We start from the raw sequence: 26,698 nt of genomic DNA, 5'->3' as shown, positions 1-26,698 counted from the left end.
CAGTAATAGTCCCTGTATAGATGAAATATTAGTAAATCCTTGGTCATGGGTATTGTGAGGCTCATATGATTTGTTATCTTAGGCCTTCGGCAATAAGTAATGAAGCAGCACACATAAAGCTTGATTGTACCTCCTGCTTTTGTAGCTGGGTCTCTGTATTTTCAGCCAGCAGCACTGCTCCAGAAAAGACGTTGTTCTCCACACCATCCAGCCAGGAGGAGGTGGATGACACAGCTGTGTAGAGCCTCTGTTCCATCTGCGCCACCTGTGTCTCACCACCACCGGGCTACGTACACACAAGAGTGTGGCCAATTTCCATTGAAACATGTTGAACTACGTACTTTACTAATGTTGCAATGTAATGTGTTACAAATATACAATATTGTTATAAAAATAGTAGAAACCTGAGTGGTCATGTCCTCTATGGTTTGTCTGAAGTTGTCATATAGAGTCTTCAGGGAGGATTTGTCAGCCTGGGTCTCTCCTTTAAACAGTGACCCAGCTGGGGTCACACGAGAAGCTCTGGAATAAACCTGCAAATGAAACAGAAAACATTTAACAACAGTCCTCTGCTTTAAAAATGCGTAACAACAACGAAGATACTTTGCTTCTTCTACGACATGTGCTAACAATAATAATATCAGAGGGTATGTACCGGCTGCTTGTGGTCCTGCTCCAGGGTTTTCTGCAGGAGCTGCAGTTTAGTTTTGAGCTCGAGTCTCAGGCTCTCCCATCTCTGCTTCATCTGCTCCCGTGCAGCCTGGGCTTCCCTCTCAACCAAAGCTTCTGGTGAAAATGGCTCTGTTGTACTGCACGGTGACAGAAACATGAACAAATTAATGTTCCATTTATAATCTGCCACAGGAATCATAACTTACATATATATCTTGACATTTTGCTATTTAATTTGAGTTATATATGCATATGAGAATGACATAATATGATATAAAATACCTGGTACTGCTTGGCGAGGCTTGCTGGATGAGGATCTCCTCTCCTCTGCTAGCAACTGACTGAAGCAGCTTTTTCTGCTCTGCAAGCTGCTCCTCCAGTTCCTAAAGAACAAACATGTAAAACAACTGTTAGATTCATCCATTTCATTAAATAATTTTTTCACAGCCTCTGAATCACATTAATGGTACAATAGTACAAAGGTATTTTTATTTCATTTTACTAAGATGGCATTTTTATTTTATTGTTCAAGCAGAGAAGCAACTTTCCAGTGCAAGTGTGCTGCACTATAAGCCAGTAGGCACAGCCAAAATGTAATACCACATAGTTTCAGAAAAGGGATTTCATTTTCAGTATCAGTTTCAGCAACTGATTCTTTCCTGTGCATTGCAATGCAGAATGAGTACTGAAAAAATGTTTTAAAAAAGTATGTAAAAATATACCCTCTGTCTCTGAAGACTGTCCTGGTGCTGTTGGGAACGTGTGGTCCGGGCCTGGGCCAGCCAGTCCTGCACACTGGGACTCTGAGAGAGACTGGAGTCTGATTCACTGTCCTCCTGCTCCTGTAGAGAGCCCTGCATGACCGGACAAAATATTGTAAAACAAGCATTCTTTAAGGAACCAACATCAGCAAGGAAGCAAGACCGTTAAAGACAGTAATTACATTTTGATCTGAAAAAGTTTAGCAAATTTGTCAGTGTGCATAAAAAATGCTAAAGCAAATAGGTGTCACATGGGAGCTTCAGGACAAACATCCAATATTCTCTTAGCTGGCCTTTCATTTTTTGTTATCTTTGGCTAGTAGACAGATAGCAAATGGACTCGACACTTAGGTCAACCTAATGTATTATTATTCCATTATGAATGGGATTGTGCAAGTCCAAGTATAAAAATGTTCTTTATATTGCAGCTAGACAGAAAATTTTAGTTTAGTTATTTTAGAAAATATATTTATTGTGAGCATGGTAGCCACAGTTGGGATTGAAACCAAATTGAGGCATTGTCAAAAATTCTGCATCACAGACACACACTTGCGTGTATGTCAACATTTAAAGCATGTAGCCACCTCACCTGGATGTTAATCTGCTTGTCTTGTAGCATCCCCTGCAGCTCCAACAGGCCACCCTTCAAAGTACGTAACTTTCTGGCCAACTCCTCAGCTTCCTCTCTGGTCTCCGTCCGGCCCTCCAGCAGCAGATTCTCACTGTGCATGGACAGCTCCGACAGGGCCAGCACCTTCTCTTCAATCTCCAGCAACATGTTCTGCAGCAGCAGAAGGAGAGAGGCCAGCTCAAACATGTTGTCTCATCACCTACAGCAGCTCTTCTCTCTACACAACAGACCCTCCAGACAGTGGCATTTAAACAGGGGGCCAGGGTCTGGCTGAACCCCCTACTCCAGCAGCTTTCCCCGGCCACAAGACAGGGAGAGCTCTCCCTCTGCTCTCATCCTTGGCCCACCTCTCCGACCTCGCCTCGTGTGCAACATATTACCACTAATCCTTCACGCTCCATGCTCTGTAGCATATATGCCCTTTCTCAAATTTAAAAGCAATTCCCATGTGCAGAACACCATTCTAAGTCCAGAACAGTGAAGGATGCCCATCAGTGAATGTAGTTCCAGTGTTTGGAAAAACAACATTTGTTTTCTAATAGCAAAGCCACTTCTCTGTGATCGATAGCTTCGGCAGAGAGTAACTATCCCTCCTTCCCGCCTCACCCTCCCCGTTCTCTAGGATTCCCCTACTTGGATATTCTAGCAGCTTTGTCACCAACACCAATCCCAGCAGTCGGATCTATTAATCATCTGAAAGCCACAACCCCTAACTACTCAGCCCGATGCTGCTAACAGGCCCCTGTCACACAGAGACATCTGCATAATCTGCTTAAGACTAGTGCTCCAGTCGCTTAGGAGCCTAGCCATCTGAATGCCCCTCTAACTCCACTAATGCTCTTGTTTACCCGTGGAAAGGTTCCGGCCCCCTGGGATCATCCATATGTGATAAGAGGAAATATTGAAGTATAAGATGGATGTAAATAATCCTTTGCTAAATTGACTTAAGTGTGCTGACCAGGGACAACAGATGACCACCTATAAAAAAAAGTTTTCCAGAGTTGCCGATGTCACTCCTGACAATCTGCTATGGCATATATTTAGTAACCTCATACAGTATTTATGTTATTCATAAATTAATTTGTATCCTAAGTAATAGTTCAAATGTATTTGTTTACACGCAATGCTATGTATAAACAGCAGGGGGAGCTCTTACCTGACATTCAGTGAGCTGGTCCTCCATATCTGTCTCTTCTAATGGTTTGGGTTCAAGGATGGAGGTGACGGCACTGCGCATTCTGGCCAACCACTGGTTCAGTTCATCTGCCTGGGTGAGATAATGCCGTATGGCCTGTTCTTGACGTTGGCCCTCCAGACGGTCACTAACGCGCTCCTGGCATAGGACACATCACATTTTACTTACCACATGAATGTACTATATTGGTAATAATAAAACACAACTATAAGTTAATAATAGTATATATGTACTTTCACAAGGTTCACAATAAATACCTCCAATAGCTGCTGTTTCCCTGTAGCCTTCATGTGGATGGTGGCCATCCTCTCTGCTAAAACAGCAAGGGAGGACTGCATGGCCAGCTGGTCGGCCATGTCTGAGTCCACTGCATCGGAGGCCAGATCCTCCGTGAAGCTTGTCTGCAGCCTGTCGATTTCCTCCTGCACACTCTGAATCTCCTGTATCAAATCCTGCAATAAACATTGATCCAGCTTTTACATATTTATATTAACTGCAAATTTTATGTTATTTTCATTTCTTTATAGGGAATAATGTTACATATATTTGTATGTCATACAATAAATGTCATAAATTCCAAAATTGGATATATCATATCATAGATGGAGTAAGGAAATATATAAGCGGTTCTAACACTTAATTCACCCAAGCAAACTAACATAGTGCTAAAAGGGCAGTGATGTAATTTTGAGACTTGAACTCCCTGGTTTGTCACTGCCAAATCTCTCTATACATCAAGGTATCCAAGACATATTGTGAAGTAAAGTACTCACCTCATGGGTTTTCATGTGACTATCTGGGCTCTTATCTGTCTCCAGAGGCTCACTCAGTTTGGCCTCCAGAGCCTCCATTTTAGAAGAGATTGACTGGAGTGAGCCCTGATAATGCTGTTGCTTTTCCAGAGCTTCATACAGAGACCTCTGCTTCTCACTGATCTGTTGGAAGATGAATTGGAGAGTGTTAAAGCGTGAGCTTGAAGATTTCGCCAATTACATTTCATTTTAGCCTTATTTTTAACTGACTGTTTTTGTTTAATCTGCTTATAAATGTCTTATTGAAACATAAAAGAAAGTCATAGTTTCTTCTAAATAATGTAAGATTCATACTAGCCCAGTTGACTAGTTTGTAGAAAAGTGCATACTGTGAGGTAAAAAGACTTGAGTTATTGTGTTTTAATGAAAACATGTAACAAAACAGTCACTGAGAATAAATGACCAACCACAGTGGGATCTTGTATTATTCACATACCACATTCTTTAATGTCTCCCATGAGCGCTGCAAGTCATCTAAGTGGGCCACCGACTCAAACGTTGGGTCATATAATTCTTGGATTGGAGCTCTTGTAAGTGTTCCTCGTCCCGTCTAAAAAAAAATGCAAATATAACATCATCAGCAGTTATCATTAGCAGCTCTGAAACGGATGGCAGCCAGATAGATATACTTTTATCAAAGCCCAAAATTCATTGTTAGTCTGCTGATGAACTTGCAGGTGCAGGGGTAGAATAAATTTGCATTGTGCCCCGTTAAGCGAATGGTTACAGCGAATGCAACATATGTCCCTGGTTCGAGTCCAGCCAGGGACCTTTTTTGCATGTCATATCCATCTATCTCCCCTTGTTTCCTGTCTGCCTCTTCACTAATGACTGTCCAATAATGGCAAACAAAAATAATCCCCTTGGTTTGTGTTTATCTTCTTCAGTTAATAATTGCTTCTGTGTTTTGTTTCACTAGACAGTTACCATTGAAACAGGACACAAGAAAGACTGCTGAAAAATTAGGGAAAGCTGGAAAGCTCACTGAAAAGGAAAGATCATGGGCCAAATGGAAACCAAAAATTTCACAAGTATGTGTATTTTTGCTGAGAGACCATACTGAATAAGAGAAAAGACAGATACCTTGCTTATAGTGGCTTCAGTGTGAGTGATGGGAGAAGGAGAGCGACAAACAGGAGGAGAGGAGACCTCACTGTTAGTGCCCTCCTCCCCAGACTCCTCAGTTACAGGAGACAGGAGAGTGTGACAGCGACCAGCAGTCATCTGACACGCCATGCAAGAAACATTAACAGAAGAGCAGACATGCAAGATGGAGTGGGATAGATTAATCGTAAAGCAGCCATAAAGTTTAATTAGTAAAATTAAAGGAATTAAAACTCTTTGAGCAAAGGTCAGAAACAGCAAAATGACTCAAGTGGTTTATTAATTAGCGTATGTAATTAACAAAAGCAACACAAAGCTTTATCAGTTTGAGTGTGTTATGTGGTATATTATGTTCTCTTACCATCACAGCTTGTGCTGATGATTTCTTAGATTTCTCCCCATCCATTTCCTCAGGTAGTCCCTCCACGTCACTTACTGTCAGCAGCATGGTGGCATGCTTGGCCTTCACTGCCAGCATCTTGCATTTTGAGTTCAGTGAGGCGATCTGCTCTTGGTAACCTTTGATCTTTTGGGCCAGTTCCTATTCAAAACAGTACGTTTCACTTATTATTTTATCATGCAGCACAGAGAATGATGTCACAGTCAGAAGACGAAGATCACATTGAGTTGGTTAAATTCATTAGGTATAATTCAATAAATATACAGCCAGCTGCCTTCACTGCAAGCATTACATAAATAAAAATGTGACTTTATTGTTGCAACACAGTGATACACTGACTGTCAGCATTTCATCCCCTGAATTCCCTCCTTTCCTACACTACAATGAACTCCTGCTGCCCTTGACCCCGCACTGGAAAGATGGGTTTAAGTGAATGAATTTATGTGTTTATACTTCATGGTGAAGGATCTGGGCCTGCAGCTCCTGGATGTTGCTTGACGGAATTGGGCGGTCCTGGATGACACGGTGTGCTTCCTCTATCAGCCCCTGTAGGTCTCTCACTTCCTGTTCATATTGCTCATACTGCACCACTGCCTCCTGCAAAACAATGGGAAGTTTCTTTACCACAGTTACGTGAACAGTTCAAACCTGTCCTCCAGTAATAGTGCCCCCTACTGTACCTGTAGGATGTTGCATTGCTGAATGGCCACATGCTGCAACTGACTGGCTTCTTGCTGCAGACGCAGCGCTGTGCGACAGATGGCGAGGTTGGGCATCACCTCCTCTGGGACCCGCAGAGCGCTCTGACACAGCTGCACTGCCTGCACCTGCTGCTTGAAGCTCTCCATATCTGCCAACAGACGCTGCAAAACAGGAAAGTTTACATTGTGTGAAATTGCTGACAAGCCACATTGTATTTACTTGGTAAATTATAGGCCATAATATGGATTATTTTAATGTTATGTGGTTACCTGTCTTTGAGCCAGCTGCTCTTTGAGGCTCTGGCGTGCCAGCTCTGGTGAGGTCAGTGTGGCTTGGACCTGCTCCAGAGCAACATGTAGGGCCTTAACTTCATACTCCAGGGCTTCCATACTCTGAGGACATATCATACATGAGTCGATTATTTATTTATCACAAGATATAAGCTACAAGTACTAGTATTCCTTCAGGTATATTATGTTGGTCGAATGTAGTAAAAGCAGGCAATTCATGTGTTTCTGTACCTTATCAGCATCCTCCAAGCTCTGCAGCCGTGTCTTGATGCTTTGCTGAAGCTCTTCAGTGTGTCGACTGAGTTCACACACCTGCTGGCTCATAGACTCGACCTGGAGCACCTCAGACAGAAGATCCACTTTCTCTGCCATTGATTCCAAGTCTCCATGGAGCTCCCGAGACTCACGCAGGACAGCCTGAGCACAAGACAAAGAGGCGTTCAATGCAGAGCATGTGTGGTATGGTCTCTGGTGGGAAGAGACCAGGCCGTCATTCGCTGCAGGTTGCCAATGTGCCTAAGACAAAATAATGATCCTCCTTCTGCTCCAGCAGTCCTGCACCTGTCTTTCATAAACGTGTGCATGACTAAAAGTCCAGTAGTGATCAGTAGTGCAATCATGGTGGTCATGAATTGTAAATGTATAGGCTTGAATCTAGCTAATGTCATGTGTTATTCATCCTTTTACACAGTGAACATAGAGGGGGGTAAAGAGCTCAAGATTGTTTTAAAAAGAAAGTATGTTCAGATCTCCAACTCACCTGGTACATCCGAATCTGCTCCTGTAGGTGAACAGAGGAGTTCCAGATGATGTTTGCCCTCACCAGGCTTTTGGCTTTTTCTGACCACCTCACAATGAAGTCCAGCATCTCATTGTACTCATCTAGATAGCAGACAGCCTAAAAAGCCAAGATAACAGAGAGAGGCCATATTGTACTGAGGAACAACACAAAATAATTAAGTATGCTTACCTACATAACTGCGATACACAAATTGTGGATGTTGTACCATAAAATAACACTGTGCACAATGAGCACAAAAGATGTATTATGTATAAGAGACGTAAAAACAAACCTTTTTGAGCCAGTTGTTCCTACAGTCTGCTAGCCGGGATGTGTGGTGATGCATCTCTGATAACTTGCTGATGGCATCACTTAGCTGTTTGGCCAGCAAGGGGTTTCTGCGGCCAAACTCTTGTATGGCAGCATCCAGTTCTGAGAGAGTGCGCCCACAGCAGTCCAAGTCCTCAGCCAGGCTCTGAAAAAAAGAAATACAATGTATGATTTCATATCCTGACAACATAATACTCTTAAATCATAGTAAAGCTTTAGTGTTCAGGCAAAATAAGCTAACTCACCTTGACCTCTTCTTTGGCATGATCAACATCCGGTGATTTTTCCTTGAATTTAGTGGAGATTGCTTTGAGTTTCTCGGAGATGTCATGGATTCTGGAGGTGAAGTCCTCTTTTATTTCTCTCGTTTTCTGAATTTCTCTCTCTTTTGAAAGAACCTAGAACACATTCAGAAATGTTAACTGATGCTACACGACTTAACATTGAACACTTAATATACTCTAGGTGTTTCCTTGAGGATTTGACATTCAAAGAAGTTCAAATGATACATTACCTGATCCTCAATAGCACCCAAAGCAAGTGAGACCTCGGCTAGCTGCATAGAGATTTCAGAGGGCAGTATAGTGTAGAGATCCAGGTACTTGCTCTGTTGCTGCTCTGCTAATTTATCCACATTCTGACGATAAGTGATCACTTCTCCATGTACAACCTATATATGACAAATAGAGGACACATGTAACCTTTCTCTGAGATAAAAACAAATGCACACATTAGTTATAAAAATATTCAGATAATAATATTTTTAACAGATGTTGTCTAATACTACAGTGTAAATCCAAATCATTTGTTAGTTTAGTAAGAACCCTGTAGTTATGTATGTCACAAAATTACCTGAATGATTACATCTCAAAAATTATAAATCAACTCCAAATACCTCAATGAGTCATTTCTTACAGTATGAAGTCTCACGTTTGCCTTTTAAATCAAAGGAGTATTTCTACAAGTTATGATTGAAGTGCCAGACCAAAAATCATTCCGGGCTCATTTTCAAACTTGTAAAATATGTCAGCTGAAAGCTTGATTATATTTGATTTGATATAATTTAGCTGTTTTTAAAATCTATCTTTGGTCAACTGTACTCTATCTAGAAATGGCTACTAATCTTGAAATCTTGGAAAAAATGAGCTCAAACTTGGTCACCTTCATTTACCACTTTCAGGGTACGATGGATGGCTGAAACATATTCACAAAGTTAACATTTCTCTCTTTAGACAGCAGGTATACCTCAAGCTCCTGGAGTAGAGAATCTATGTCTGGTGTGGGGTTGAGAAGAAGCTCCCTGCTCTCCTGGATCCAGGCTTTTACAACGCTAAGTTCCTTCTCCACTTCCTCTCTGTCCCTCAGTTCCTGAGCTGTCTGAGCCCGCTTGGTCCTGGACTGCGTCAGGAGGCTGGAGGCAGAGAAATTACTCTACTCAATTTCAGAATGGAAAAAATATACTTGACTAATTTGTAGATACGCAGTGAATGTTTTCATGTAAATACAATAACAATTTATTGAATCTAGCATTTCATTAAAAACATGTTCATCAGAATAACACCAATGATTGGATATTACCTAAATATAGATTGGAAACTATTTTCACTCCTTTAAAATTTACAGAAACAACTTGCTTAAAACTTGCAAGATTTTCATTTTACTACCTTTCCATTTGGTCTTGTACAGCTCTGATCTCCTTCAGGCTGGGCAGCTCATCCTGTTCATTTGTTGGTGAAGGCACTTCCACGTCATGCAACAAGCTGAGCGCATACTGGCGCAGCAGTGTGAGGGAGGAGAGCTCTCTCTCTAAGTCTTGGCTCAGCACGTCATGCTGGTCCAACAGAGACTGCAAAGTGGCTTTGGAGGCCTTCTCTACGGCACTGTCAGGGACGCGACTCTGGAGCTCATCGGAGACTGCTCTTATCTTCACCATCTATACAAAATCATAATTATAACAGTTCATGTACTCATGTAAAGCTATATTTTCATATATTCATGAACTACATATTTTCTCCCATTGCCTGCTTGTGTACCTTCTCTCTAAAAGTCCTCCATTCCTGTGCTGTGTCCTCTAGCACTCTCTCCTGTCCCCGTGCCACACTGCGTAGTCTTGTCCAGCGCTGCCACACAGTGGTCATTGAGCGGCTGATGGTGGCCTTGCTGGCATCACTCCCCACCAGCTCCAGCTGGGCAGCTTGCTCCTCTAAACCACTCAGCTTCTCTTGGAAGCCATTCACAAGTGATACAAGGGACTGAAAAGATGAAGAGATGATAAATAAATAAAGTAGATAGCATTCATAGAAGCACCACTGATTCTCTGTATGAAAAATGGATTTGTTTTTGCCTCTCATACCCGATGACTGCACAGTTTATCTTCAGCCTCTTGGCTTGTGCCTGCCTTTGCGGTAGAAAATTCTGTCAGCTTCTTTTCAGCCTCATTCATAAGCTCAATGACAGTCTGCCGCGCCTCCTGGTATGAATTCCACTGGGTCACACAGCTAAGAAAAACAGAAAATGTTAGAGGATAAAATGCCACGATTTACAGCAACACAAAATTATAGACAAAATTACTTTATCACCATTATACATGCATTATCACTCTTTTATCTTCACTACTATACCTCTGAAGGACATCCTGGTGACTCTGGAGCTGATCTCGGACCTCCACGCCTCTCTGCTTTGCTGACTCCACGCTCAACCGGAGCTGATCTTTAGCTGTGGGGTTGACCACGTTCTCCAGCTGGGGCAGCAGCGTCTGCAGCTCCTCAAGGTGGATGAGGAACTCCTGCTCTGTGGCCATGATGTCCCCCTGCTGCCGGAGACACTCTTCATAGTTCTCCACATCCACACCCAAGCTAGCTTGCTGCAGGAAGGATACAGCATCCTCCAGCCATTCACAGGCGGACTGCATCCTGAAGTGGTACTTCTGGCACAACACCATGGCTTCTTCCAAAGTAATCTTCACACAAAAGCAATTGAGAAAAAAACATAAGAGACTGTTGAATACCGTATTAAGACATAAAAGAGGCACTCCACCGGTTTAACACATCCAGTCCTGTTTACTTTAATTGTTAATACTATTGAGCCTGTGAAAATAGTTGTATAATGTCTTCTGTGACTCTGGAGAGAGCTTTCCAAAGTCTGAAAAAGTAACCCTGACATGTCATCGAGGTTATTTCTGCTTGTATACTACAAATGATTATCAGAAAGCCTTCCTTCCAACCAGGAGGCGTGGAGTTTGAAAGACGAGGGTATTTACAGGCAGACAGACTCTAGCAAAAGATGCCACTGAGTTGCATTATGGGGAATGTAGGATTCAGTGCTTTTAGGACCCATACTTGAGACAAAATTAAGGTTATCTCTGCCTCTGCTGCTTTGATTTTGATTATTCTTTTTTAAATCTATCTCTTGTAAGTCCCTCAGCTTTATGGAAGTGCAATACTAAATCAATGGAATACCCCCTTTAAGGAAACTATAACAAACAATATTATAGATCAAGTATGTCACTAAAATGTTTTATGGAATACTGAATGTAATATTGTCCCACCTGTTTGGAGCTCAGTGATTTTTGAACGTCGGCCTGCAGCTTTGCCATTTCTTCTAGGCTTGTGTCTACGTGGATTGGGACAAGCTCATTGGCACTGATATACTGCTGTTTCTCTCTGCTACTAAGAGCAGCCACTATTCTCAGTCTGGACTGAACCTCCTCCTGCATGATTTGCTGCTTCCTGATCTCCTCCTGCACCTTCTCCACCCTAACGTCCACAATCACAGCACAGCCCAGATCATCCCTGACCTGCTGTAGCCAGTCCAGGGTCCTTTTCATCTCTGTCTCAAAGTCTTTACTCTGAATAAACCTGGTCTCACACTCTTCGATCAGGTCCCCTACTGCGCCCTGCAATGATCGCAGCTCCTCTTGCCACAGAACCACTTGCTCCTTGGAGGCATCATGGGCTGCTTGGTCCACCCGAGGTGCAAGAGTGTCCATCTGCTCCATTAGCCTTGACAAGTGAGAGTTAGCACTCTGGAGACTTCCCGCCAGAGCATGGTAGTTCTTCAGTCTCTCCTCAGCTGACTGAGTCTCTGCATTAACTTTTACCAGCTGTTCTTTCGTGGCCTTTAACTCAGAGTCAACTTGCATGGCCATCGCCTTATGGTCCTCAAATGACTCCAAGGTTTCATCCAGATGCTCTACTTTCTGCTCAACCAACCTTTTTAGGCCGTTGTACAGGCTCACAAGCTGGGTCATTTCCTCTGTGCGCCATGGTTGACCGGTGCTACGAAATCCCTCTTTCTTCTGGTTCAGTTCACTCACAGCTAGACCCAGATTGCTCAGATCTGCCTGAATTGCTTTGTAATCACTCTGCAAATTGACTACCTCTTCTGTTTGCAAGCCTACAGGCTGTGTGCCAAGATGATTGAACTGTTCCTCAAGCTCTTTCAGTGCTTTGTGAGTGACATCAATGAACGAGGTGTACTCATTCCTTGTGAGAATGGCCTGCTGGATTTTCTCCTGTTTTTCTTTGGCTAATGCTAATATGCTGTTATATTGCTGAGGGAGGGTATTGAGTTTTTCATCCAAGTAGCAGTGGTCTACTTCATTCAGAGTGGGCAATATTTCCTGTCCAGCTCTTTGAACAATTAGGAGAAGGTTCTCATATTCAATTGCCTGCTCGACTATCTGTTGATATTTCAATAGCTGTGCCTCTAATTCAGCATCTCCAACCATTAGATTGATTTCTGGAAATGTGATTATATCAGCTTGTTTTATCCACTGGCATATTTTCTCTAGATCAGTCTTGAAGTACTTTCTAGAAACAAGTACTTTTTCAAGCTCCTGAAGTTTCTGGCCACATCTATGTAGTGTTTTGTCAAAGATGTTTTGCAACTCCTGCAGCTTTGTGAGAATTTCATTCCTTTCTTCGTCACTGGCATCCCTCATCAGGTCCCTGCCCTGAGACCACAAGGACGTCAGCTCGCTCTGATAGGCTTTCAGACTGCTTTGGATGTTCCTACATGTTCTGACCTGCTTGGCAAGGTCATCAGGTAACAAAGCAATGTACTCTTCTGCCTGGGCCTTCTTCTCATTCTGCTGGACCCAGGAAATGGACTGGCTCACAGCCATCAGGAACTGAGTTCTCTCTGTGAAGGCCTTGCTGAGGTGTTTTCTGCGCTGCACCACTTTCACACTCAGAGATTCCACCTCAGATTGAGTGTCAGCAATCAGCTGCTGCAGACGCTGACGTTCACTGAGGCCCAGGCGGGCCAGCACCCTGTCAGCATCTGCCATGGCCTGGGCCAACAGGAGCTGCTTGGCCTCCAACTCACTGCAAATGCTCAGATGGTCAAACAGGAAGCTCTGGGCCAGCTCTGGAGGAGGACTCATTTTCATGGCCTCAGACAGGGCAGGCTGCTGCTCCTCTGCCCAATCCCGAGCCTCTCTCAGACGAGCCTCCACTTGGCTCATATCTTCCAGAGTCACCACAGAGTCCTGGATTTTCCTCTCAATTAGATTTTGCATCTGAGACCATCGCTGCTCAAAGTGACTGATTTGTTCTTTCACCAGCTCCTTGTCATCCAAGTTCAAATGTTGGATGACTTTCTGTTTCTGATCCTTTAGTTCCTCAAGAGAGCCTTTTTGTTCTTCCAGTGTTACTGCAAGTTTCCGTAATGCCTCCAAATGCTGAGATGAACTTTCAGCATCCGTTCTGTGACACAAAAAATGAAAAATGATTCATACAAACGATGTAGGGAAAACAAGACAATATTATTTTTTAAATCTTTTCATCTGCACAGTAGAAATAAAATTCAACTTCTGAAAATAATGTTTGATATCAGTTCCCAATTTAATCACAACACAAAGGGCCTCCAGCTCACTTTTGTAATGTCAACCGATATTGAAGAGAAAATGAACAGAGGCTCTCTATTATTGAGTTCATTAGAAAAATGGCTTCTACCCACAAAAATTATAGCAATTACAAAGAGATTGTCAAAAAAGCACAACAGGTGTCTTTCTGCAGCCTATAAAATTACATTTTTAGGTAGGTCCTGTCAGGAAATTATTAGGAAAAAAAACACTACAGTATGTGTTGAATAATTTTAATGTATACTTTATGTACAAACACACCTGGCCAGATTGTCCCATTCTTTGGACACCTGTTCGAACAGCGCCTCCACTGCAGTGATACAGTCATGGTATTCTTTTGACCTCTGCAGGTCCTCCTCCCTCTGGCTCTGCAGCTTGTTGGCCTGGTGACAGAGCTCAAGCCAAGAATGGCTCAGACGGTCAAGCTCTGCATGTTCTGGAGAGTCCTGGCCCCCAGTCAGTTTACTCACTCTGTCTGTCATCTTGGTCAGGATACTCTGTTTAGACTGCAGTTGCTGGCTGCATTCCTGTGTGAAAAGCAATACACTGGATGATGACCCTAAAAACATCCTAACAGTAAGCAGATCAGTCTTTAATCCAACCATTACCCAAATGTCTTGGTCAAAATGTTGGATTACATAATAGGCAACAGAGTCATGTTCAGAATTGCTTTACTTCATAGTTCAAGTAAAAAGTACAAACACAAAAATTCAGTTTTGTCTCAATTCTACACTACGTTTGAATTTGATCTGCTTTTCTGTACAACAAGACGATGGTTGAGATATTGTTCCCATAGACTGTAAAAAATATGGACGTAGCCTCTGTGACATCACCAATTGGTTTCTGAAGAGTGGTTTTGAAGCTCAAAGTGGAAAGTTCCAGCCGTCGCCATCTTGGCAGTGCCTGATTCTGCCTAACTCCTGGCTAATCCAAAATGGGCAAAGAGGTGGAGCTGAGGCGGGCCAAATGAAGCCTGGTTGCTGAAACAAGCCACCTAGCGGCTTAATTTAATTTTGAGTGAGTTATAGGTGAGTTATAAAAAAAATTCACCCCCCATATAATTGTCATGAAAGGGGAAATTAGCTATAGAGACCAAAACTGTTTTTTGTACCAGGCTGTAAACATGTTTGGGCATTTTAACATGGGGGTCCATGGGGATTGACTCGCATTTGAAGCCAGCCTCAAGTGGTCATTCGAGGAACTGCAGTTTTTGGCACTTCTGCATTGGCTTCATTTTTCAGCCCCGGAAGCTGCCACTTGACTGTTCCTTACCTTGGCTTGTGACAGCATGTTTTGAGCTATCTTGGTCTCCAACTCTGCAGGCCTTCTGGAGAGGCTAAGGAGCTGCTGCTCCATATCCTGGAACAAGCTGGTCAGATCTTGCTTCTGTTCCTTGATCTCCCTCCAGCCCTCTGAGAGCTCCTGTGCACTGGACATCCTTTCCTCTATCTGCAAAAACACATTTACATGTTTCTATGGTGAATATTTGCAGGGTCATGCATTATGAAAAAGCCCTGCTGATATATTTGCACCTTAAATTGATATACTGTATATTCATATTAAATGTTCTTTCTCTGTTGCAATCACACTGCATGGTATGCTGCTGGAATGCATATACTTACTGCTGAAAGAATATTTATAGGATAATATGCACAATCAAATGGCTATAGAGCAGTATCTTATATTGCTTTGCATCAAAAAAAGTTCCAGTAATTTTAATCTAATTTACATTGCTTATGATTTTGATGACGAGGATACACTACTGATGCTAGAATCATACAACTTGTTTTTGAAGTTGTACAATGGGAAAGGAGGTAATGAAATCACTGACCGTGAGTTTGACCTGCTGGACCTTAGCGGCTGTCACTCTCACAGCATCATCAGAAAGGTCACACACAGAACACACCAGGTCCAGGTAGGTGCTGGCCTGCTCCTGAAGGGCCCTGTAGTGCTTCACCTGTTTGTGAGGAGTGAATTAATCAAGTAATAAATCATGAGATAAAAATAAAAAAAAAAACAATGCAGATTATCACCTCATTGAATACCAAGGGGCAGGCAAAACTGCATATTGTGTCAGGTACCTGCTTTAGTGCCTCCTGCAGACCAGATGGTCCTTGATCGTTGAGCTGGAGCTCCTCCTGAACTGCGGAGAGCCAGGTTTGGCATTGCTGGAGAGTGTCCTGGTGGTTAACATGTTTCTGCAGCTCCCGGTCCAGACTTTGATACACCTGTTAAACAAGGTGAGGTAACACTTTACAATACAAATCTTAAATAGAGTCAGTATTTTTCTGAAAATTGTCTGATGGAAAGGTTTCCCTGCTAGAAAAAGTTTAATATAAGTGAACACCACTTGTAGAGCGACTTGAAATGTGAGTCATTTTTCCTTCAGCTGTTTCAAAATGCTACAGCAAGGCTTTTAACAAGATCAATAAACATGGTTGAAGTCTTGTATTACTCACACGTTGGGAAGTGCTGCATATGGCAGAGTAGCTATCTCTGGCTCCCTGTTGATGAGCCTGGACTTGTTGACTGATCTTAGCTTGGACTTGGTCTGTACAACTGGCAACAAGATCTTCTCCTTTCTGCTTTAAGCTGGTGAGACGTTCCTCAAAACTGGCTATCTCTTCCATTATTGCCTGGAAAAAAAGATGGTTAAAAATACAGATTATGATAAATAAACCATGTAATGTAAACCAAAAGTATTTGGATGTAATGTAAAAACGTAAACTAAAAATTGTAAATTTTCATGGGTCAGTATGGGGTGGGTCACCTTGTGTCGGGCAAGCTGCTGAGTGGCCATCTCCATACTGCTGGTCTGCATAGAATCAGAGGTGACCAGTCTACTGGACATCTGTAAGAGCCACTTCTCGACCTCCTGCAATTCGCTGTTGTAATCCTCGTGCTCCTTCACCCACTCCACAAGGTTCTGGACCTGTGTCTGAAACACAACATACATCCATTCCAGAGGTTAATGTATCTGTATAATATATGATAATTAGATAAGAAAAATATATACCAGTACATCAGTTTTAAAACATAAAAGACAGAGATGAAAGCAGTATGTGTAAATACAATATAACACAAATGAACAAAATAAATAAAACCAATCAACTTCATTCAGGTTTCTCCAGCAGAAACAGCTTAGCAGTACCCATACCTTAGCCAACAAGCAGAGGTCTTGGTAGTCAGCCTGCAGTTTTTTCATGTTGTCACTTATAGTGGGGTCATGGACTGTGTCCAGTAGGGCCTCTCCTTTCTCAATGACGCATTTCACTGCTGACTCATGAGACTGCACTGTCTGCTGGATGGTCTGCAAAGGGAATAAAACATTGCAGGAAGAATAATTTAGTTTTCTTGCTCTGTTTTTACTGGTTTTATAGAAACCATTTAGTTATCATTTTAGTTACCTTGTACTTTGCTAGCTGAGCCTTCTTCTGATAGAGTTCAGCTTTAGGCTCTACACTTGATGCTAAAAGGTTCTTGGTTTCTATCACCCACTGGGCCTGGGCCTTGTATTTATCTATAAAGTCTTTAGAGAGGGAGATACATTTCTCAAGGGAGCTATGCTCTGTGCGGAGAGCTGCCATCAACTCCTCCAGTTGGAAGAGTCGGGTGTCCACCTCCTCCTTCAGCTGCTCTGCTTCAGGCTCCTCCAAGAACGCCATGGCTCGCTCTGTCTTCTCCCTCATTGTCTTCAGGTAAGTGTGACCCTGCTCCATGTCTGCCTGAAGAGCCTGAAAGGTACATGGGCTGGTGTTAATTATTATTGATATGTTATTATACAGATATCAGACATCTGAGTAATACTGCTGCTTTTATTAGAATTCCCACTGCTAACGTAGGTCTTAATAAGGGCAGTATTGACCAATAGAACCAGTACTTTGGTCTAATAATATAAAAGGTTTCTAAAAGCATTCACTAATAAACAGAAGATATGTACTCTGTGATAGACAATGTACCTCTAGTTTCTTCATCTTTCTCTCCATGGCAAAGCGGTCCACTACATCGACACTTATAGCCACGGTGCTGAAGTTATTCTGAGCTGTGCTGAGCCAGTCCGAGAAGGTGCCGAAGACACATTGTGCCTCTTCAATGCAAGACACCTCCTCCTGGAGATGTTTGATTGTCTCCTGCAACACAGGGGAAGAGGAAAAAACAAAGTTATAGCAGAAAAATGCTTAGGATAGCGAACCTGATGACATGGTTTCAGTTATTTCTCAAAATGAAGACTTACAGCACCAGATTTTATACGAGAAACCTGGTTGGTTGACTAGTTAAAGCAACGTTTAACTAGTCTCAAGCAATCAAGACATATCAACAAGCACTGAAGCATTTATTGAAGTATATATATATGTTTATATGTATGTATACTCTATTCACAACCATGTAATACTGTGTGCTGTGTTTAAGTGACTATTACCAGTAAATGCAGAAGCAGGGCGTGGTAGCGGGCTGTAATCTGGGTGGCTCGTGTACTGATCCGGCTGCTAATATGCGTCTCATCCAGAACCTGCTGAGCCAAGAGACTAAGGCCCTCCATCTCGTCTTGATATACTAGCACTTCCTCCTGCCAGCTCTGATCAAAGAAAGATCATTAGTGATGTCTGTACAACTCTTGGTTATTTCGGTTATTGGAATTATTAATTAGATTGTTTCCAATGCAAACTGCATATTAGCCTAACCTTTATCAACTGGAGTTGAGCTTCTTTAGTTGCACGGTCAGACCGGCGATGGCTGCGCAGTTGTGCTTTGGTCTCCATGCCCTTTAGCCAGCTGTCGAGACGCTGGAACTTCTGCTCCATCTGCCGGAGTTTGGCCAGAGCACTGTTGAGCTGGGCCCGGGTGTCGGCCAATCGGGCCTGGTACAGCCTCCATTCCTGCTGCAGTGTCTCCAGTGCTCGGTCTTCTATTTGAGGCAGCCCCCAGGGAATCACCAGCTCTCTACTGACCAGTATTGTGTTCAGCAGAGCCTGACCCTCTGTGCAGTGCAGCTGGAGTTCCTGCAGTTACATAGATGTGGATGAGCACTGTCAGCTCTCTAAACTTTCAGATAATATATTAATTGTGTAAAACAGCATTTCAGGCTATGTAGGATTACTAGTAGTACAGTAAAAGCATTTAATGTTTACTGACAACAGTATTAACACACTGATCATTTTCAGACCTGCAGCTTTTGGAGCGTCTCCTCAAGCCTATCAACATCCCCCTCCAGCTGGGTGTAGCAGCCAAGCTTCTCCTGTTCTTGTTCCAGCCAGTCCTCAAATGCTTGGAGGCCCCGTTGATACTCCTGATGGGCTTTCACCAGCTCCTCTGCGTTGCCTACTGCCCTCTGAGGACACAAACAGTATTATGACATAATCACAGACATAATTTCAGAGCCAATTGTATCTTACTTTGTTTGGTATTTTCACAGTTTTCACACTCTCAAACTGTGTTTCAGGCAGTTTAAAAGTAGCGTCAAAAGTTAAGAAGTACTTAAATTATAGCACTTACAACAATCTTTTTAAAGACAGTATTTTTTTGTAAATGTCTTTTTGCACATGTAAATATTTCTACCCTCAGATTTGTACAGTATATTTCTTATTGCATAACTCTGTTGAATTGTATCGTAATACTGAAGTTAAAAATGTATTTTAAATAAGTTTCCTGATGCAGTGTTATGCATGTTCTGTTGCTTATTACCATGGCATTGTCTTTGATAGTGTTGTAGCGCTCTTGCAGATCTTGGAGCTCCAGTTGAGTGACATAGTTCTCAGCTATACTGGCAGCCTTTGCAGTGATGGTGTCCAGGAGGGTGCTGTGGCTGAGCACTTCCTCATATAGCAACTGAAACAGCAGGGAGGTTTAGTTACAATCAATTGTGCATATTTCAAGTTCATAGCTACTGTAGTTAAATGGCTCTTTTGAACCCTGCACTGCTGATTTTCACTATTTGCAAAATTTAGGGTGTGAAATCAAAACATATTTTGTATTTGCAGTAAATCATATAAAGGCATTAACAATATAAAACATGACTGAGGAGATTGCAGAACCTTGGCTTTGCTCAGATTAGCAGTTTTGTCTCTCATCTCTGGACACTGTTTATCAGTGGGGTCAAGACTCTCCTCCACACGTTCCACCCAAGACACAAACTGGCGTACATCCTCCTGGTAACTGGTCCACTGAGACAGAGAACCCTCCAGCTGACTGTTGATTTTAAAGAGAACAGCTAAGTCAGACAATGGTGCTGTATCTCTAGCAATAGTGTCTATACTAGACAAGAGGCAAAAATATTTGCAGTGGCAGCTACATGCTGTGTACACATTCCACTTAACTATAAAAAGTGGCATGTGTACACAGCATGTTTGTCAAAAACCTTCTGTGGAGACAGCTGCTGCTATGAAACTACCAAACCGCTGTTATAAATACAGCCTTAGGTGCTGTTACTTGTAGTAGAGAACCAACCTTTTGCATTGAATAGAGGTGGAGAGCAGTGCATCCCATGAATCTTTTAGATCCTGTATTTGTTTTTGGACTACAGGCACTCCATCGGCTGAAGTGTTTCTCTGAACTGACTCTCCTCTTGTGATCAGCATCTTCAGCTGGATCTCCTTCTCCTGACGAGCAGTCAGCAACGCCTGGTGCAAGAATCACAACATGTGCATTTGATACACTCTTATATGAAGCATTCAAAGGGGCATTCAAAGTGGTAACTCTGTCTGACTTTCTATACCTCCAGCTTGATCATCCTGCTATCGAGAACATTTTTGTCAGCAGTGGGGGCGCAATAGGTCTGCAGCATGTGGCTGGTGTCAGCCACCCAATTCTGCAGCTCTTTTAACCCTTGGGAGAAAAGCTGGTGCTCAGTGACTATGCGGTCAATCCGTGATGCCTTCTCCTACAGATCCAAAGCAGGACAAAACCAGAAATATACAGATTTAGTAATCTATAGTAGTCTCAAAAATCACAAATGCATTCCTTGTATAATAATAAAGATCTACTACAAAAGGAAATCACCCTGTGTATCCTCTAACAGAGACTTACAGTGACAAAAGAAAATTTGTGTTAAGTTATGGTGAGTTAGTACCTTCACTGTTTATCGTCTGTAAATAATGTTAAATCAGAGCTCCGTCCAGTCTAGTGCCTCTGTCTCCTCTCCAGCTCTACCCCCAGAAAAGCCCAAGTGCACAGGCATATTGGTAGGCATTACTGTACCTTGGTCAGGTTGGTTAAAGCTAGGTACTGAGCAGAGAGTTGCGAGACACGGTGCACAAAACCCTTGCCGGCCGCGTGTTCATCCCACAGCAGCTGGGCCTTCTCTTTCAGCCTGTTCAGCTGAACTTCGTGAGAGGCTAACTCCTCAAGCACAGACTGGAAGAGCACAAGCAGGTTATCATAGAGGCATGCAAGCTGACACAGATATAAGACAGTTACATTCAGACACAGACCAGGGGGTTAGAGATGGCAACATGGCAAAAAAGAAAGAGAATGAGATATATAGTATTCGGCCAGTGTTACTGATAGTAAGCTCTTGCTGGTCATGACGTGCAATCAAGGCCTCTTGAAACATCTGGTAGACAGTTTTAAACAATAAATAGGTTATAACAGCACTCTCTTTTATAAATGAGGCAAGTATTAATTTATATGATAGACATTGTGTTAAGACAACATGTGAGAGTAGCAAAGAGGAGCAGAAAGATGGCAGCAATTCAAAAAGTAAGCAACTGGCAGTTAGCATAAGCTCTTGGCATTGCTTCCTAAGCAAACAGAAAAAAATGCTGAAACTCTGTCATAGGTGGAATGGTGAGCTTTTGCAAATGGCAGCAGTAGTCAAGTTAGCACCCTAGCTCTGAGAGGTTGTTGCACTTTAACATGAGTGATCTTGAACATGAGGGGTGTTCCAAGCCAGGTGGATTTTGGACACTGGTACCTGTAGCTTGTGAAGCTCTAGCTTTTTGGCTGTGAGATCATGAAGCCTTGTGCTGCTCTCCTGTACAGCCAGCTCTGTGGCATTCAAGCACTCCTGAAGAGGCTCAGCACTTGCCTCAAAATCTTTCATTTGAGACAGAAGGTTCTGAAATACACAAGACAATTAAAAGACTGATAGGATATTTCTGTGATTTACAATTAATTGCTGCAAATCAGGTTTTCACAATGATTCCATGTTGATGAGAAGGGATGATTAGGTGCTTACTTGTAGGTTTGTCTCTCTGTTGTGAAGATTTGCCATCATATTTTTCCAGTCCTCTCGAGCAGTGTTCATTTTAGCCCGAACTGCATCAACTTTGTCTTTAGCTGCAACACTAGAGACAAGCTCACCGCTGACGACCACAGCGTTCAGCTTTAAATGACCTTGCTCTCTGTCACTTAGGAACTCCTAAGGAGAGAAGCCGAAGAGATGAGATGTAGAAAATACTTGAAAGTCCCTTTTATGTGTTATTAAAAATAAATGTAAAACATCTTAGTCATATTCATTTACTTACAGATATATTCCGTGATAGTAACACACGGACAAGCGGTTGAAAATAATATTGCACTTTGTTGGCACTCCTAGGGGTAAACTGTAATTCTGGCAGCATAAGAGCCTGAATGTTTAATGGTGTTTTACTCTCAGTGCTGTACCTGAATCTTCTGCAAGCTAGATGAGGCCTCATTGAGATTTTGGGGTACATCAAAGCATTTGGCTGTGTTGATCTTGGCATTGACAAACCATTGCTGGAACTCTCTGAATGCTGAGCGGAAACCTTGTTCCAGCAGCTTCTCTTTGCTCTGGCACTCCCTGGAGGCTTGAAGACTCAGACTGGGAACAGATTAAAAAAAAAAAAAACATACTTTAGGGACAGTTCTTATTTATTCTACTGTCTCAGGCTTGTTGGTTCTTGTTGGTTTGACCACAGGGTGTTGAAACATTGGAGTTAACAGTGTGACCAGAAAAACAGAAACCTTTGTACTTTGCAACACAATCTAATACAATCTTGTAAGAAATATTACCTTTGTGAAACTTACAATTTTTCATTGTTGACAATGTGCCAGAGAGACGTTGATTCAGCTGTATGGTAACTTTTGTGGCTGTGGTTTTGTTTTATTCAATCACATTATGTTGTAAAGCTTTTTTAATACATTTTCTCCCCCATATATCTGAATGCGGTGGACCAAAAATTAAATGCATATATGCAAAACGATATAATACTTATAATGCCCCAAAATACAGCCTCAGATTTTTCACTGGAATACGTCACAAACACAGAAATAACTAAATTAGTCGTCTTGGAAAAACTGAACACTAATCTAAGTTAGTATTTATTGCAGGGTTTTTATATTGCATTGCACTGAATGGACACTCCTGGTGTATAGTACTGCCACAGATTAATAATTTGTAATTCTGTGGATAATATCTAAAATATCTTCAGTTGTATGTAAATGCTAAATGTAGCTTCATGTTTTTCTTGAAGAACCAAGACTATTGTGTGCCATATTTGCAATTTTCTCACCTGTTATACTCCTTAATGAGTGCAGAAACTCTCTCAGACTGTGTTCCCATGTCTCTGGAGAACCGGCACAGATCATTGAGTTGAGTCTTCAGACTATCGGACATGGGTTCAGCTTTGACAAGTTCTTCCAAAGTGTCCTGGAAAGAAAACAAACAACCACAAAACATTCATTAACACCAGCATGACATATGCATTAGTCATCTACTGCTATCATTGCCTATTTCCAATTACAGTGATAATTTACAAAGCTAAGCTGGGACATACCTTTGCTATCTGCCAGCCTTTAACAGCCTCCTCTCCATCATTTTTTCCTTCTGCTTGGGCCAACCGTACACGCCAGTCGTGCAGCTGACGGTTGAAGTCCTGCAGGTCATGCTCTAACTGTGCTGACTGGCTGCTGAACTCCTGTTCAGAGGTGGCTATCTGAGAGAGGGCAGTCTCCAGACTAGCCCGTGTCTGTAGCGCCCCACGTTCCCACTGTTCCCATGATGACAATAGGGCTGCTTCCTCTCGCTCCATAGCCTCATAGCCCCCAGAGCCAGTGTGATCTCTTGCCACTGCCCCGCATCTTTGGACGCGGTTCAGCCTCTCTCTGCCTCGCTGCTTGGAGTCAAGCAACTCCTGGAAAGGGCAAATTATCAAATCAGATCAGCTAGTTTCCCCCCTCTGGACTCAGCCACTTGGAATTCCCTTCTTAAGAGAGTGGTATCTCCAAAACTTTACATTTACAAAGATTTCTTTCTTTGCATTTTGAAAATCTAGTCTTCCCCTTGCACTGTCACCTATGCCAACGAAATGACTTCATATGAAAGCCAGACAAAAGTTTGAGTGATATCATATTTTCCTCTCCTGAGAAAATCCCTCTTTTTGCAAAAGATATTCTGGATTGCTCCCCAAATACCTCTCACACATGGGCTTTTCCCTCTGCAATACATCAGTTGCAACCTCTTTGATTTTTCTGTGCGGTACTTCTCTGCTCTATAATGAGTCCCAACGAGGCCTGACAAAGCTTCTTAAACTTGTCCTCTCACTACTTTTGACAACCAATAGTTTCTTAGGAGGTCTTGACTCTAGACGTCACTGGAGTAGATACAAAACATGCTGGATGACATAGATCTTTAAATACAAGCAAGTAAGTATAACATTTTGAGATTCCTCACCTGCACCCTGGAGAGCTTTCTTTTAATGGAGAGTGAATCTCCTGACAGGTCGGACCAGCGCTGGAGTTCCTCTTTTGCAGAGACCAGCCAGTCATTGAAGTCTCTCACAGCATCAAGATACTGCTCATGCTCAGAGACAATGGTTTGCATGGACTGCACTTTACCCTTTGGGGAAGAAAAAGATGTATGAAAACATAAACATCAACAGCTGGATATGAATAAGGAACTGACTAAATATAATATAATAATACATAGTTTCAAATAGTATTTGCAAATGTTTTTTGTGTTGCATGTGTCTGTCAGGGTAAGAAGGATCAAACTTTTTAGCAAACTAAAAGTATAATGGTATAATATTTTAGTAAAATTAGTATACAAGTATACTGCTTCATCTTACTTAATGCAACCAGTCTCATCTTACTTAATGCAACCAGTCTCTCAATTTGGGCAACAGTGTGGCTGTGTTGCATAGTGCTAAGTGTCTGCCCTACAACAGTGTTTTTGGATGCCTCCCAGCTGCCGTTTCTTTTTGGCTGCCCCTCTATTCCCGGATTATGATTCAGCAAAGTTATTTGCAAATACTATTTTACTTATGCCTGCATGTAGATCACCTTGACAACAGCTGAGATATCAGCAAAGTGTGCATTGAGCTCTGCCCTTGACTCTGTTCCAAAGGTCTGGTCACCAGTTTTTTCATGCATCTCCACGGCTTTGTCTGTAAGTCGTGACAGTGCTGCTGCGTGAGCATCCACATCAGCCTGGATGGCCCTGAGGCGTTCGAGCAAAGCGGACTTCTCTTTGAGGCCTGGCTGCTGAGGCAGAGTCATCCCCACCTCCTGCTCCACTGACTCCATCCACTGCTGCAGTTGGCTCTTGCTTTCCTGAAACGTCGTCCACTGGGCCACTGTCCATTCAAGTCGACTATGGACAATAATACAACTTTTATAAGCAAAGTAATTACATAATCCAACAAGTACATGTTACCCTGGATTATGGTGTCATTGTTTTCAATGACTCAACAGTTCTGCCACAGTGCAGAAGAGGGCTCATTTCCTACCTGTGGCAACTCATAGAAGTCATCAACATATTGGCCCAGGCATCCTTCAGGCTCTGTAGCTGTGAACAAATGGCCTCCTGCCCCTCCATTCTGTTGTGTTTCAGGACCTGTTCTCCTTTTCCTACTGTCATGTTGAGCTTCACCTCACCTTCACCCTTCATTAGCAAGATATCCTATATGTACCAGGAAACAACAACAAAAAATATGGACCAACTATGAAAATATTCCTGTGTTTCAAAATGTGTCCAGACAACATTGTAACCCAAACAATATTTTTTGATCAGAGTATTATTTACTGACCTGTACCAGACCAAGCCTTTTCTCCAGGGTCTCTTTGTTGCCAACTGTGCTGTTGAGTGAAGCCAGACGCTCCTGGACTCCATTCAGCCAGCACCAGGTACTCTGCAGAGTCTCTTCAAAGGCCTGCTGCTCCTGTAAAGTGAGCTGGCAGCTACGCAGCCTCTCTCTCACACGTCTTAACAAGGTCTGGTGCTGTGACTGCAGCTGAGCTGACACTCTTGTCTCACTACCATCGCCTCGTCCACCCTCATTCAGTGCTTGGCCCTCTTGACATAAGCGCTCAAAGGAATCCCTGCACAGAAGAAAGTAAATGTTTAAATAAGCTACAAAGAGTGCTTTGATATTTGATTGAGGACATTCATTGCAGATCTTTCTCGGGAGGATTATCTATGTCAAGTGACATGATCGTCATAATTCTCTATTTTCTTTTCTTGGTACCTTTCTTTGAGCACTTCCTGCTGATATTCCTCCACTTGCTCGAGCACAGCCTTTTCAGGACCACGTTGCTTGGCTTCAAGCAGATCTGTTGTCATCCTCTTTTCCATATGCTCCAACCACCACTTGAGCTTCTTAAGACGACCCTCAAACCTACAAGGAATTGAAAATGGTGTGCTTTTTCAATAATGGGCCTATAAACTGCTTTGTAGAACTGGGTTGTGTTTGTGCAAGTCTTTTACCCTTTCATGAGGGATGAACTGTCCTCCAGGATCTGTTGGTTCTGTCTGCACTGCTCCACAAAGCTGTCCCAGTCCTGTTGGATGGAGGAAAGGTGCTGCTGGACCTGCCCTGCACTGGCTTTGGGAAGATGAAGCAGGAGCTTCTCTCCTTCCTCACAGACCTGAGTGAGACGCACCTCACCCTCCTCCACACGTTCCATGGCACCCTGACAGATAAACAAGATCACTATAACATTAAGCCTTGTCCTTCTAACTCCTATGTATGATGTTTTTCAATCAGTAATTTTGTGTTATACTACATTTCCACCAGTCTTCTACTCTTATTCCAATGAGAAAGCATGATTTATGGAACTTCAGAGTATTTTGGCTATTAGTTTTACCTTAAGTTTCTGAAGTTTGCGTTCCACAATGTGAGTGTCTCCAGATCGGTCAGAGCATTCCTTCACAATCTCCCTCTGTTCTAAAAGCCAACGATGAAACTCCTGAACAAGAT

The 26,698-nt window shown here is 42.6% G+C and overlaps 1 protein-coding gene across 4 annotated transcripts in view; it reads right to left on the bottom strand.

The window, feature by feature from the left end:
• Positions 1-26,698, bottom strand: part of syne1b (spectrin repeat containing, nuclear envelope 1b) — an 86,921-nt gene that overhangs the window by 23,879 nt on the left and 36,344 nt on the right. For all 4 annotated transcript variants that reach the window (XM_044374229.1, XM_044374232.1, XM_044374231.1 and 1 more), the window contains 55 exons: positions 26,586-26,698; positions 26,206-26,411; positions 25,967-26,116; positions 25,529-25,820; positions 25,229-25,401; positions 24,783-25,092; positions 24,175-24,339; positions 23,279-23,635; positions 23,015-23,151; positions 22,146-22,323; positions 21,718-21,900; positions 21,454-21,597; positions 20,739-20,894; positions 20,257-20,421; positions 19,989-20,161; positions 19,577-19,730; positions 19,227-19,370; positions 18,709-18,873; positions 18,227-18,544; positions 17,965-18,120; positions 17,504-17,674; positions 16,952-17,278; positions 16,702-16,854; positions 16,315-16,482; positions 16,004-16,180; positions 15,626-15,772; positions 15,376-15,501; positions 14,817-14,993; positions 13,806-14,071; positions 11,226-13,386; positions 10,300-10,637; positions 10,032-10,176; positions 9,712-9,930; positions 9,343-9,611; positions 8,924-9,089; positions 8,193-8,348; positions 7,924-8,076; positions 7,641-7,823; positions 7,328-7,465; positions 6,799-6,984; positions 6,547-6,669; positions 6,256-6,438; positions 6,029-6,172; positions 5,537-5,716; positions 5,155-5,295; positions 4,508-4,621; positions 4,033-4,194; positions 3,517-3,711; positions 3,221-3,397; positions 2,023-2,214; positions 1,395-1,526; positions 955-1,055; positions 656-809; positions 405-533; positions 131-286 (listed from right to left, as the gene is read on the bottom strand). In XM_044374229.1, the coding sequence (XP_044230164.1) occupies positions 131-286; positions 405-533; positions 656-809; positions 955-1,055; positions 1,395-1,526; positions 2,023-2,214; positions 3,221-3,397; positions 3,517-3,711; positions 4,033-4,194; positions 4,508-4,621; positions 5,155-5,295; positions 5,537-5,716; positions 6,029-6,172; positions 6,256-6,438; positions 6,547-6,669; positions 6,799-6,984; positions 7,328-7,465; positions 7,641-7,823; positions 7,924-8,076; positions 8,193-8,348; positions 8,924-9,089; positions 9,343-9,611; positions 9,712-9,930; positions 10,032-10,176; positions 10,300-10,637; positions 11,226-13,386; positions 13,806-14,071; positions 14,817-14,993; positions 15,376-15,501; positions 15,626-15,772; positions 16,004-16,180; positions 16,315-16,482; positions 16,702-16,854; positions 16,952-17,278; positions 17,504-17,674; positions 17,965-18,120; positions 18,227-18,544; positions 18,709-18,873; positions 19,227-19,370; positions 19,577-19,730; positions 19,989-20,161; positions 20,257-20,421; positions 20,739-20,894; positions 21,454-21,597; positions 21,718-21,900; positions 22,146-22,323; positions 23,015-23,151; positions 23,279-23,635; positions 24,175-24,339; positions 24,783-25,092; positions 25,229-25,401; positions 25,529-25,820; positions 25,967-26,116; positions 26,206-26,411; positions 26,586-26,698 (11,948 nt within the window). The remainder of the gene's footprint in view (positions 1-130; positions 287-404; positions 534-655; positions 810-954; positions 1,056-1,394; positions 1,527-2,022; positions 2,215-3,220; positions 3,398-3,516; positions 3,712-4,032; positions 4,195-4,507; positions 4,622-5,154; positions 5,296-5,536; positions 5,717-6,028; positions 6,173-6,255; positions 6,439-6,546; positions 6,670-6,798; positions 6,985-7,327; positions 7,466-7,640; positions 7,824-7,923; positions 8,077-8,192; positions 8,349-8,923; positions 9,090-9,342; positions 9,612-9,711; positions 9,931-10,031; positions 10,177-10,299; positions 10,638-11,225; positions 13,387-13,805; positions 14,072-14,816; positions 14,994-15,375; positions 15,502-15,625; positions 15,773-16,003; positions 16,181-16,314; positions 16,483-16,701; positions 16,855-16,951; positions 17,279-17,503; positions 17,675-17,964; positions 18,121-18,226; positions 18,545-18,708; positions 18,874-19,226; positions 19,371-19,576; positions 19,731-19,988; positions 20,162-20,256; positions 20,422-20,738; positions 20,895-21,453; positions 21,598-21,717; positions 21,901-22,145; positions 22,324-23,014; positions 23,152-23,278; positions 23,636-24,174; positions 24,340-24,782; positions 25,093-25,228; positions 25,402-25,528; positions 25,821-25,966; positions 26,117-26,205; positions 26,412-26,585) is intronic.

The sequence above is a fragment of the Thunnus albacares genome, chromosome 15 (genome assembly GCF_914725855.1).
Source record: "Thunnus albacares chromosome 15, fThuAlb1.1, whole genome shotgun sequence".
Classification (NCBI taxonomy): domain Eukaryota; kingdom Metazoa; phylum Chordata; class Actinopteri; order Scombriformes; family Scombridae; genus Thunnus; species Thunnus albacares.
This window is presented reverse-complemented; position numbering and strand designations above follow the sequence as displayed.